At 33.7% G+C, this 12,320-nt stretch overlaps 1 protein-coding gene across 4 annotated transcripts; it reads right to left on the reverse strand.

Annotated features, from left to right (window-relative positions):
* Positions 1 to 1,253: 1,253 nt before the first annotated feature.
* LOC145313642 (uncharacterized) lies at positions 1,254 to 11,677 on the reverse strand. Of its 4 annotated transcripts, none has more exons than XR_013877433.1 (8): positions 11,519 to 11,677; positions 10,946 to 11,005; positions 9,882 to 10,166; positions 8,957 to 9,160; positions 6,617 to 6,729; positions 5,939 to 6,084; positions 5,066 to 5,285; positions 1,254 to 1,461 (listed from the first exon to the last, which is right to left on the reverse strand). XR_013877433.1 is itself a non-coding variant. In XM_080153148.1 (6 exons), the coding sequence occupies exons 2-6, from the start codon at positions 10,144 to 10,146 to the stop codon at positions 5,165 to 5,167; spliced, it is 849 nt and encodes a 282-aa protein (XP_080009274.1). In that variant the 5' UTR covers positions 10,147 to 10,166; positions 11,519 to 11,660; the 3' UTR covers positions 5,061 to 5,164. The 4 variants fall into 4 exon arrangements, 1 of the variants encoding a protein (XP_080009274.1); XR_013877434.1 differs by having other exon boundaries at positions 1,254 to 1,502; XR_013877435.1 differs by having other exon boundaries at positions 4,870 to 5,285.
* Positions 11,678 to 12,320: the final 643 nt, after the last annotated feature.

A 12,320-nucleotide genomic window follows, 5' to 3' on the forward strand; every position in this document is an offset into this window, starting at 1 on the left:
TCCTGAGCAGAAACTAGGGTTGGAGAAAGCCGGTCGGCTTGTAGGAAAAATGAGTCGACACCCAAGGAAAATAGGATTAGTGTTATTAGTTAAGCATTCTAATAACGTTTTTATATGTACATCAATATTAAGCATCCGGTTATTATGGTCCAAATTGTTACAGAATTTTTAAAAGCGAAGATTTTCTATAATTAGGGTCGGTCCGTACGTCACGGATAGCTCTTTTCGTAAATTTCAGCAAGTTAGAATTGTCCTATCAATTTCAAACTTTGCATGGTGATTCCTATAGGAGTTAGGTACGAGTTAGAAAGCGAAGCAACTCTATAATCGTTACCAGAAAGTCCGTAAGTCCATTTTCAACATATGGCTTTTTAACATTAAATTTTTATGTGATAAAATTATCCGATTGGTCTGATTTTTGGAATACTGATTCCTAAGACAACAAAGTACATTGTTATAAGCAAAGCATCTCTTTAATCAAGTCTTAAAAATGTAAGTATGTCATAAACAATATCCTGTGCTTAAGCAGTTTTTTCAGCAGATTTTCTTACAATATTGTTTCGTTCGACTTTCTTTTATACATTTATATTCTGATTATTCACTATTCAGTTCTGACACTCTACAAGTGTTAATGTTCGTTTGTCCAACTGTTTCAGAGCTTTGCTTTTATGGATGTTGTCATCCTTGTTTTTTAAAAACTTCCAGGTAATGAGAACATATTGAATGCGATGTTAATCAACCTTTATTTCTCTAACTTCTAATATTTCGAGATTAGCTTTTCTGAATTGTTTTAATATTTTTTATAAAGTGACTATAACCAGATGACCAACAAGATGACTTGTAGTTGGCTTCGCTACCAAATAAAAGCGTAATAACACAGATAGCAATATAACCTAGATCAAAATACCAAAACATGTTTTTTATACAAAAATATTTTCTCTCTAATATGTAATACCAAGACGTAGAACCATAACATATTTCCATAATTAAAAGGTAAAGAATGTCCGTAAAAAAGGACGCGCTGCTTTCACAGTAAATTAAATACCCCTATCAAAACGACGCATTTTTGAGCTAATGCATAACAAATTGAATATCACTTTTTCATAATTTTATCCATAGAAAATAATTAAACAAGAATAGTTTTCATGAAAACTCATGCCCATTTTTTTTTGCATTTAAAAAAAGATTGAATTGGTGGAAGAATGGAAAACTTGATGCCTTTTTTTCGATGAGTCATAAAAAATATATGGCCGTTTGTTAAAAAATCTAAATACACTTTATTTCTACATAATTTACATTGATTACATTTTAATTTACATAAAATATGAAATATTTGAAATACATAAATGCATGATTTAGCTTATTTTAATGTACACATAGAATAAAAAGGAGAAGAATTGAAAACTCCGTAGAACATAAAATGACACATACATAGATATATTATCACAAAGGCTCTAGTTACTTATAAAAGCGGGAAGTTTGTAAATATTTTACTCAACACACTAAATCGTTACAATTTTCATGAGAAATACGCATTTTATAAGGCATACAAAACGCTCTAATTTTCGTTCTATTTAACGTAATTTTGTAATTTTTTTTGCTGGTTATTTCATTTTACATATACTTTTATCATTTTATCAAAAAAAAATTATCTTTTTTCATCATTTTTTGGAGAAATTAATGCTTAAACTAAGGGTATCTTTAAACGCAAAATTGACGCACTTAGAATTAATAATGCATATTGAGTACAAAGGGGGGATAATTTCAAGACATGCATGTTCCAAAGATATCTTTTTTTCCATAAAATTTTAATGTTTAGTCCACCGGAGATTACCCTGAAAATCATATATCAATTTAGGAAGATAATTTTTGTAGAATAGTTACTGAATTTACAACTTTATTTACTATGAAAGTATTGTTAAGCTCAAAGGCGTGCAAAAGGTTGGTATAGGGGTTGTTTACACCACCCTTGTAAAATTAAGGGGGATGGATACACCTCCCTAGGTGTCCACCCATGTCCACCCTCTTGACAAGAGCTTACACCCTCAGATACACCCCTCTATAAATTCCGAGGGGGTGTAAAGGAAATAAATTTACACCCCTTAAAATAAAGTGGGGTTGGGGGTGTTTAAGGAGGGTGTATTTAAGCAAGTCACTGATTCAGATAATTCTATGCTATCTATTTTTAGGTAAATTAATTACCAGACTTTACTAAAAAAATCTTGCAATATTCTGTACAACTGTACTGTACAACTTTTAATTAGTAAATTGAGACATGAGGAAACTCTCATACATATGTAGGGGGGGGGGGGGGAGTTAATGCAACCATCCCATAATCAATTAATCCAAATTTTGTTATGAAAATTGGCATGTGTAATCCTTAGTAGGTCTGTTTTCAAAATTTAACAAAAAGTTAAGCTTAGGGGGGGGGGGGGGTTAAGGCAACCATCACGTAATCAATGCACAAATGGCACCTAGAATTCAAATTTCATTACAAAACTTGGCATGAGTAATCCTTGGTAGATCTTTTTTTCCCAAAATGGAACAAAAAGTTGGAAAAGTAATAGCTAATGGCTGTTTAGCCATTTTTGGGCTATTTTCAGGGCAAATCCAGCAACAATTACGTAGGAATCATCCATTAGGGATAGGTTTTAATGGGTGTTGAGCTGAAAAATACTACCAAAAATAGTGGCAGCTGGGTAATGGCTTATAAGGATATAAAAATTGACCATTTCCATCCATGGAATTAAACTTTTCTTAATTAACATTATGACTTTATGTCGTGGACATATTACTAAAAACACTTTTTTAATTTCTAGATTTTGCTGTCATAACAGCTGAAAACTGCCAAAAATGGCTGAGAACAGCTGTCAACAGCCAAAAGTATATATTGTAGATTAAATCATCCCGCCATGGAAAAACTTTTGAAAAAATTTTTGCCCCCAGTAAAAATGTGGTTGATTTAAGCAAAAAAATGACCCATGCTAAATATTTTTTCTGTGATGCAATAATTGTGACCTCACAAGCACTTCTAAGTTTTTGAAATCTGAAATTACCCATGCTAAATATTTTTTTCTGTGATGCAATAATTGTGACCTCACGAGCACTTCAAAGTTTTTGAAATCTGCAAAAAGAATGTTTTTTTAGTTCTTTTGTGTAATCTCAATTTTAAAGATTTTTACAAAATTTCAATTCTAGTATGTAAATATAAACCTGAAATTTACCAAAAAAATGGAGCAGTCTCAATTATAACATATGAAGGTGTGGCAAGAAATCTGCAAAGTCAAATTCCATTTTTGCAGTTTTTCTTACCTAACTTAAAAAAAAAATTTTAATTTTGTTTTTCTTTTAGATGCAGTAACTACTGGACCAGGTAGTTTAAAAATTTTAGCTCAATATATATCAATTTTGCCCACCTTCCAGCACCAAACACCCATTTATTGATAAGAAGACCATTAATTTTATTTTATTAATTTTTAAAATACCACAAAAAAATTTATTTGGCAGCTTGCTAATGGCCGCAGCTCAGCTGGGAGTAGCCAAGAGTAGAATGAGTAGATAGGGCTTGTGATGTGTCTCTAGGTAGGTTTTTAACAGTCTGTGTAACAGCCCCAGCTGCCAAATGAATGGACCCCCACTATTTATAGTAGTATTTTTGAGCTCAGTACCAATAAAAACCTACCCCTAGACATGTCACAAGCCCTATATACTCTTCATACTCTTAGCCGCTCCCAGCCAGTTCTAGCAGCTGGTACAAGAAATTTTAAAAATGTATATTTAAAGCAAAAATATGTTTCAAAAAGTTGATTCCTATGCAATTAATGATAGTTTCGCCCTGAATATAGCCCAAAAACGGCTAAATGACTGAGCCGCCAGCTGTTAGCCGTCACTTTTGCAACTTTTTGTTCCATTTTGGGAAAATAGATGTACCAAGGATTACTCATGCCAAGTTTTGTAACAAAATTCGAATTCTAAGTGCAATTTGTGCATTGATTACGAGATGGTTGCATTAAGCCCCCCCCCCCCTCAAACTTGAGTTAATTCCTTTAATGATCTTGATAGATATATGTTTATAACTTTTAATATATTTTACAATAGTTTTTAAAGTTAATGTTGGGAGGGAGATATATCCCAATCATCTTTTTATAAAAAAAAATTTAAAATGTAATAAATTTCTTATGTAAAGTAGGTTTGGTAAAATCCTAATAAAATCACCCTTGATTTTAGTTAAAGGGGGCTGTTAAAAGTCATAAGTGGGGTGTCAAAAAATTTAGTTGTAAATAAATTAATGGAATGTCTGTTAGACCAAGGGTAGAAACTAAGTAGATAGACAGACAGACGGGCAAGAAGAATTATCAAAGTTTTACTAAAATAGACAATTAATTAGATAAAATCCAATAGACAACCTGTGAATGATCAGACAGACAGAGGGACAGACAGAGGGACAGGTAAATAGTAACAGAGAGTCTTTGAGGCATTAACAAATTACAATTAGGCTATGCTAGATGATTCATTGAAATCCAAAAGAGAGGCAGTTAAACAGATAGATAGACAAGTGGTGGGACAGACAGACAAAAGGACAGACAGACAGAGGGACAGACAGACAAATGGGTATTGCCTAAAACAGTTTGGCTGCTATATGAATCATTAAAACCCACCGTAGAAAAGAAATTTACATTAGTTTCTTATTTCGATACTCAACGCCCCCCCCCCCCCCTCCAAGGGGTTTATTATTTCTTAATATCAATAAGTGACTTTTCAGCTTAATAAAATTGAATGTACTTTTTATTTCATCAATTTATCTTAAATAGAACGAAAGTTATAATCATTTTATTGTCTACAAGATATATGCTTTGAGTAAAAATCAACATAATTGTCAGTAAAAACGTCATATTTATGCATATTTACACAGTAAATAAATTTTAAAATTGTATTTTACTGTAATGAATAACTTAAGGGGGTTGTATGAAATATCAAAAACCTAAAAAAAACCTAATTTGGTTAAATTAGTCCAAGTAATGATTGATTTAGTACAGTACGTATGAAAAAGTTGTCAATTTCCTACCAGAGTCCTTGTGTTATGTGTGTATTGTATATGCCATTTTAAATGAAATATATTTCTTTTGTTGACTGTTGTTGTACTGAAATGTGTGTGGTTACACCACTACATGACAACACAATCTTTGCAATTCTGATCATCGTCACCACTGTCATCATACGTCAGGGATCCGAACCCAGTCTTCCCAGTGTGGTAACCAGTTTTAGAGTTCGGCTTGCAGTAGGTTCTAAAACATACAATTCAAATATACAGCAGGTTGCCAATACACAAATACTAAGTAAAACTTTAAACGTAAGCAATGGATAAACTGATATTCAAGAAATATTCAACAAATAGGTAAACCAAATCACGTATTGATCTATTTTTATCCTTTTATATATAGTAAGCTTTTTTGTCTGCAGCGAAAGATCTCGCTAACAGCTAAACCGATATGGTTCTCCTTTACAACGAAGCTTCTTATTTGTCCAGAAAAGGTTTTAACCATTTTCGGGGAAGGTGTTTCCTCCCTCCCAATAAAAAATGACCCCCACTTTAAGCGTTCTTAGATAGCCGCTAGTTTTGATATATTTCATCTCAAAAATAATAATTTTTCCAATCTTAAGAGCATAGACGTCTAAGGGTTGGATTAAATGAATGTTTCCCACCCTCCACTCCAAACATCAAAACCCCTAAATTTACCCCACTAAAAATAAAAAAAAGATACATGCGATTACCCCCCTCAAACCTTTGAAACTCCTCATTTTACGCCCTTCAAAATAAAAAGCTATAGGTAATATTTTAAGATTGATTTTTTTCTATCATGATTTACTTTTAGACCAAAACAGTGCAAAATAATTCTTATCTATAAGAAATATATAAGATAAGATTATATGACATTACCTGTAATCATTGAGACATCTTCCAAATCCCGGACACTCCTTGCAATGATTATGGAACTTGCCCGAGTCCAGCTTGGGGTGGGGCGTGCACAGGTTTGTAACATAGGTTCTTCCAACGTCGCAATCATCAGCCTCAGAGCCATACTTCTAAATATTAAAAACTAACATAACAAGGATGAAAACATCAATAAAAGCGAAGCTCTAGTAAAACGATAGAAAAATAAAATTAGACTATATTGAGTAACAACGCCTATAATTTTCAACAATGTCTAGTCTAGAAGTATATAAAAAAATTATTAGTTGGTACCTAACTTTTACTAAAATCATCATACAAAGTAACATGCCTAAATTAACGATAAGAGATATCTAATAAAGACTTATGGAGCGATCGTAAAAATAGAAAAGCTTCCGTATTAAGCAGTAGAAGGATATCCATGTGTTTCCTATTCATTTTAAAAACAAATCCATACATGGAATTAGAAAGAGAAAAGGGGCAGATGTTTGGTTCTTAAAAGGAAATGCTTAATTGTATGGCTAAGAAAAAATGATTATCATAAAAATGGCCCTCCAAAGGCCAAAACTAAGCTTGCTTTTAAAATTGTAAAGTAATTGGATCAGTCATTTACGAGATCTAACTGGGCACACATTTTTTATACAATATTATTGCAGATTAGATTACCTCACAGAAAACAGTTGCATCCTGTAATCCATCTTCATAATCAAGTCCTGCATAATCTGGTTGTTTTATTAACATCCTTGTTGTAACTTTAAACATATGTGGACACTCATCACCTTAATAAATATTTAAATTTCAGGTATACTTTTTAAAATTTTATTAGGGTTGGCAATCCCAATTATTGGGACTCAGAATCCGCAATCCGCAAATCAAATTGCAGATTGGGATTGTTAATTTTTATGACTTTTGTAGCAATTAATTTGGATCTACTGCAGTTCACGGTAAAATATTGCTGGTAACGACTATTGCTAAAAATCTATGAATTTCAAGTGCTGCTAGCTGCCAAACGGCTGAACGTACAGATCATACCCGCACACCATTTAAAACGGTACAAGAAGGCCTACAAATAATCTGGAATGGCCAAGATCCAATGATGCACAGGGAAAGCTTCACTGAAGAAAAAACGCGTAAAATAGACCATTTTCGCGCATTTCTCTGCACTGCGAGATAATTATGCATTATTAATTTATGGCTATTCCAGATTATTTGTAATCCTTCTTATGCCGCTTAAAACAGTGTGCGGGCATGATCTGTACATTTAACCGTTTGGCAGCTAGCAGCCTTTTAAATCCATAGGTTTTCAGCAATATTCGTTACCAGCAATATTTTACCGTCAACTGCAGTAGATCCATTAATTTTTTAAAATGTAGCAGACAGGGTTGTCGAATTGGGCACTTTTTTTGATATTGGGCGGCCCAATTGCCCAGAAGGGTTTTAGGCGGGTTTTGGGCGCCCAAAAGTGGTTTTGGGCACTCTTTTTGGGCAAATGTCGTAAAAAGCATATAAAAAGGATATAAAATAGCCTAAAACCATACCTAGACTTATTATTAGAAATAAAATAGCCTAAAACCATCTCAGGACCTATAAAGGCTCCACTGGAAAGGAGAACCATATCGGTTCAGCAGTTAGCGAAATCCTTCTCTAGATACAAAAAAGCTTACTAATTTATATAGTTAAGTAGCGGATACGGCCCTAGAGGCCTCTAGGGGCACTTGAGGAGGGGCGAGTCAAATTTGATAATCCAATTATTATAAGTATTAGATTTAAAAAGAAAAAGTAAAAAAAATTGGGGGGGAGAACAATTTTTTTTTTTTTGGGGGGGGGGTGGGTTTCCTCCCCCCGATTTTTATTTATAGTTAAAAAAAAATTTAAAAAAGTTTTTGGGGGAGTGTAATTTTTTTCTAGGGGCGATTTCTCTTAGGAGGGTGGTGGTACCCTCCCCCAAAATAGTTATAAACCTTCCCAGAACCTATGAGAAGCTACCCTGTTAAGGAGAACCCGATCGGTTCAGCGGTTAGCGAGATCCTTGGGTACAAACACACAGACACACATCCTGTTACTTTAGTATAAGGATATCACCCAAAAAATAGGCCCGCCCCCCCCCCTCTTTTTTAACCCCCTCCCCTTTTTCTCTCCCCCTAAAAGGGGGGTGCCCAAAAGTGCCCAAAAGGACCTTATATTGGGCGGCCTAAAACCGCCCGCCCAAAACTGCCCGCCCAAAAGCGCCCGCCCAAAATGACAACCCTGGTAGCAGACAAAACCAAAAAAAGTATTTTATTGTTTCTCAACTACAAGTAAGATGGTGTGTAGCATTCAAAGTTTTTGTATTTTTTTCTACTGTAACGTTTCATGCTTATTTTAGGTTAGGTTAAGTAAAGGTTAAAAAATGGCCGCTATAAAAAGACCTTTAAATTTTTTTCTATAAAATCCACGATAATTAAATTCACAATCCGTAAAAAGATAAGAATCCGCAATCGAATGATTAATCAGCTTTATCTTAGGGCGGATGTTTGGAAGAATCCGAATCCGGCCCAAAAATTTGGCGGAATGCCGTCAACCGTAATTTTTATATTAATAGTTGACCGTGGATATATTTATAAACATTTTATTGCTCCTCTGGGCCAGCAAACAAAAGTTTTTTATTTATGTTTTTGTGGCCAATCTTGAATAAGAATTTCATAAATATAAAAATCAATTTATCTGATGAGATCATTCAAGCTAAATTTATGTACAATAGTACTTACTAGATAAAGTTCCCCTAGCCTGTTGTGGGGGAAGGGGGGGCATGTTCATAGAATAGAACTATTCTAAGATATTTATAAAGCTTCCCTGAAAATTACAACCAATTTAAAGAAGCTATTTTAATTTCTTTAATGTCAAACAAATAAAAAACTTACTGCTTCATGTTATAGGATAATAATAATATTGAAAATCACGAAACCTTTCTAATTGAACAGTTTGGTAAGGGGAGAAAAAGTTTCTGTGTTAAACGAATAATATTACCTTCAAGATTTAGTATGACTGTGTCCAGATCTCCACCTTCTGGGATTTTAATATATCCAGCCATTAATCCTGCTAACAGGCATTTACTAACTTCAGACTTGTTAACATCCTCACCATAGCTGGAGAAAATATCAGAGACCTCCTTGCAGCTCAACATACCTGGATCCTTTTTACCGCTTCTTTGGTAACAGGGATTTTTCGGACCTTATAATATATATATATATATTACTATCAGTCCAGCCTCAATAATGAATTAAAGAGTTAAGCTTTAAATTTTTTCGGCATTTTATAGATAGGGAAAGGCTGTTTTTTTTTTAAAAAAAAGGGGGGGGGGTACAAAACAATATTTTAAAATGAGAACAAGATCATTAGAAAGATCTCGGAAAAGCCTATCAGGTCCTAAGATAAAATTATCCTAGGACTTTGCGAAGTTTATCAAAATTGTACCTAAAAATTCTACCGACTTCGCCCCGCCTCGAGGCGAAGTCGGTTGTCGATTTTTAAGCTTTCAAAAACATATGACACATTGATTTAATTACAGCATGCCTATAGGTTAAAGTTGCTAAATGTAATAAACAGCACGCACATTTTTTTTAAAGATGCTTTTGTGGAGAACAATATGGAACTGTGAAGAAATGGCGGCGGAACCGCCGCTCCCGCCAAAAACCGCAAACAAAATGTTTTTTGCCTATTTTTCGTCAAATTAGACAGTTCTCAATCATCTGAGATAAATTTTTAAGAAAAAAAAGTTTATCTCAGATGACTTTGAGACCCAATAAGTACCCTAAAATTTCATCTCGCACAAAATTTAATAACAAACAACTTGGGTTTTAAGTTTTTTTTCTGTCAGTCGATTAGAACACGGAGATAAGGGTAATTGAAAAGAAACACAAAGATTGTGACTTTTCCAACAATATTTCTTTACCTGGCTGACATATTTCAACACAGTTCTTTGGGTTCCTAATTTTGTCCTTCTTTGCCACCACTTTCTTTACTTGTTTTGCCGCTGCTTTCATGCCAGGGGTAGATTTCTTATTACTATTGGTTCCTTGGCTTAGTGGATGCACGTTCTCTTGGTCAGGATTTTCCTTGGAATGCTGGGAAATTTTGAGTTTTCCATCTGAATCCCGTTTTAAATTTGTGGCATTATTGGTGCACTTTAGCAGGTTATTTTGTTCTTCGTTTGACATGATTGTTCTTGGTTTGTTATCTAACAAAATAAAATTAAGAAAATTTGAATTAAAAAAAAAGGGGGGGGGGGGGTTAATGCAACCATCTCGTAATCAATGAATAAATGGCACTTAGAATTCGAATTTCGATCTGAAATATTTCATGAATAATCCTTGGTAGGTCTATTTCCCTAAATCGAACAAAAAGTTGGAAAAGTAACGGCTAACCCGTTTTGCCATTTTTTGATATCTTAAAAGCAAATTAGATATTAAAACCTATCTCCATATAATACATTTTGTGGCTCAAAAACCTTATCAAACGGTTCTAGCCGGTAGCTCTTGGTACTAGAAATATAAAAATGGTTATTGCTATCAATTAACATGAATTAAACCAAAAATATGTTTTAAAAAGTTGAATCCTACGTAATTAATGATGAATTTGCCCTGAAAATAGGCAAAAAACGGCTGAGCCGCCAGCCGTTACTTTTTCAACTTTTTGTTCGATTTAGGGAAAATAGACCTTCCAGGGATTACTCCTGAAAAATTTCAGATCGAAATTCGAATTCTAAGTGCCATTTAATCAATGATTACGAGATGGTTGCATTAACCCCCCCCCCCCCCCTATATTATCTTTCATCTTTTACTGTTGTCACGGAGGTAAAAAGTTCGACACATTTAGCCCAAACCGTGTATTAACTTGAGATATTAACAATTAAGATGATGTCAAATATGTTAGATGCACTTTTTTTGAGCTTATGAAAGGGAAAACTTTTGCACCTAACAATTGTAAAAACATATTTGTAAAAATAATAGGACTTACCCAAATTTCAGTTATGTCGTTACTCTTTAAGATCTTTGCTCCACAAATCACAAGTGTGAACTGAAAATAAAAATTAATCTTTTAAAATATAATACTTCCGAACGGGCTGGAAATTAACCCACCCCCTTCTATCCTCTACACATGAAAAAGATGTTTACATAATGCAGCAAATCTAAATCTTTATTTGAATATCCCACGCAGTACAGTATCTACACAATTTGTTAAAATATGATTGTAAGGGTAGATAGGGCCAAAAATCTCTCTTTATTTTGTTAGTGCAATCTAAAAATCAAACACTGATATAAATGTAAATATGTGAATTATTGACTAGTTTGTAGGAACATTATAATAAAATTTGACCGGCTCTGGTAGCCGATTTCCTTATCCCAATTAAAGAACTCCTCCCCCTCCGCTTTTTAAAAGTTCCCACTAAATTTGACTAATCTTAATATCAAACCTTTTGCATGGCAAAATCATCTAAGATTGTCTAAGTCGATCGGCGGATTTTGCTGTCGGGCATATACTTTCCCCCCAATAAAATTACTTAGCGAAGTTAAAATTAATAAAACATACCTTCAAGCTTCGTATCTATCACGCTAAACTCACTATCAGACGATCTACAACCTCTTCTTTCACGAAATGGGAATTACTCTCAGAGATGTTGTTGGCACCTCCGACACGTGAAAACACAATTAATAATTGCGCGCAATAAACGAAGGACGCAACATTGCCGCGTCACACACATAAAATCTGTCTGCTTTTTTATTTATTTTTCAGACCGAGGTTACCAACTTTTACCTTACACAGATGTTCAAGGCTTTTTCTACATCTATGGTTTTCCTGATTCACTCTTATGGATGAAAATTTCCTTGTTTATTTACATTTTAAATTGATTCGGCGCACGTTTGATAAAATCTGTAAATAGTTGTACATATATATCCGCCAGTCAAAATAAGCAATGAATTGAAATTCTATTTTTTGAACAATTAGAATAATTTATACAGCTAAATATGCATACTATAACATACAAGAGAAACAATTTATTTCATTTAAAAATATTATTTTTTGCTTGGGTGAATGATATATATACACCTCATCTCTGTATAATTCGTAGAATCAACAAGGCTGAAATTTTGAGATGAAGGTAAATAGGGTCACAGGACAAACTCATGAGTGTGTTTGTCCTTCCTGAGTTTGTCCACTCCAGCGTTTGTCACTCCTGCGTTTGCCATGTAAATATTGATTTTCGGACAGGGCTAATCTTTGTTTTAACATATGTTTCAGTACATTATCAAATTATAAATATTTATTACTTTAATTGGGTGCGAAATTTTTGAAATTTTAACTTGGCAATAAAATTTTTAAGACATGGAAG

This window comes from Acartia tonsa, chromosome 3 (assembly GCF_053477335.1).
Source record: "Acartia tonsa isolate MP-2025a chromosome 3, ASM5347733v1, whole genome shotgun sequence".
NCBI classification, from domain to species: Eukaryota; Metazoa; Arthropoda; class Copepoda; order Calanoida; family Acartiidae; genus Acartia; species Acartia tonsa.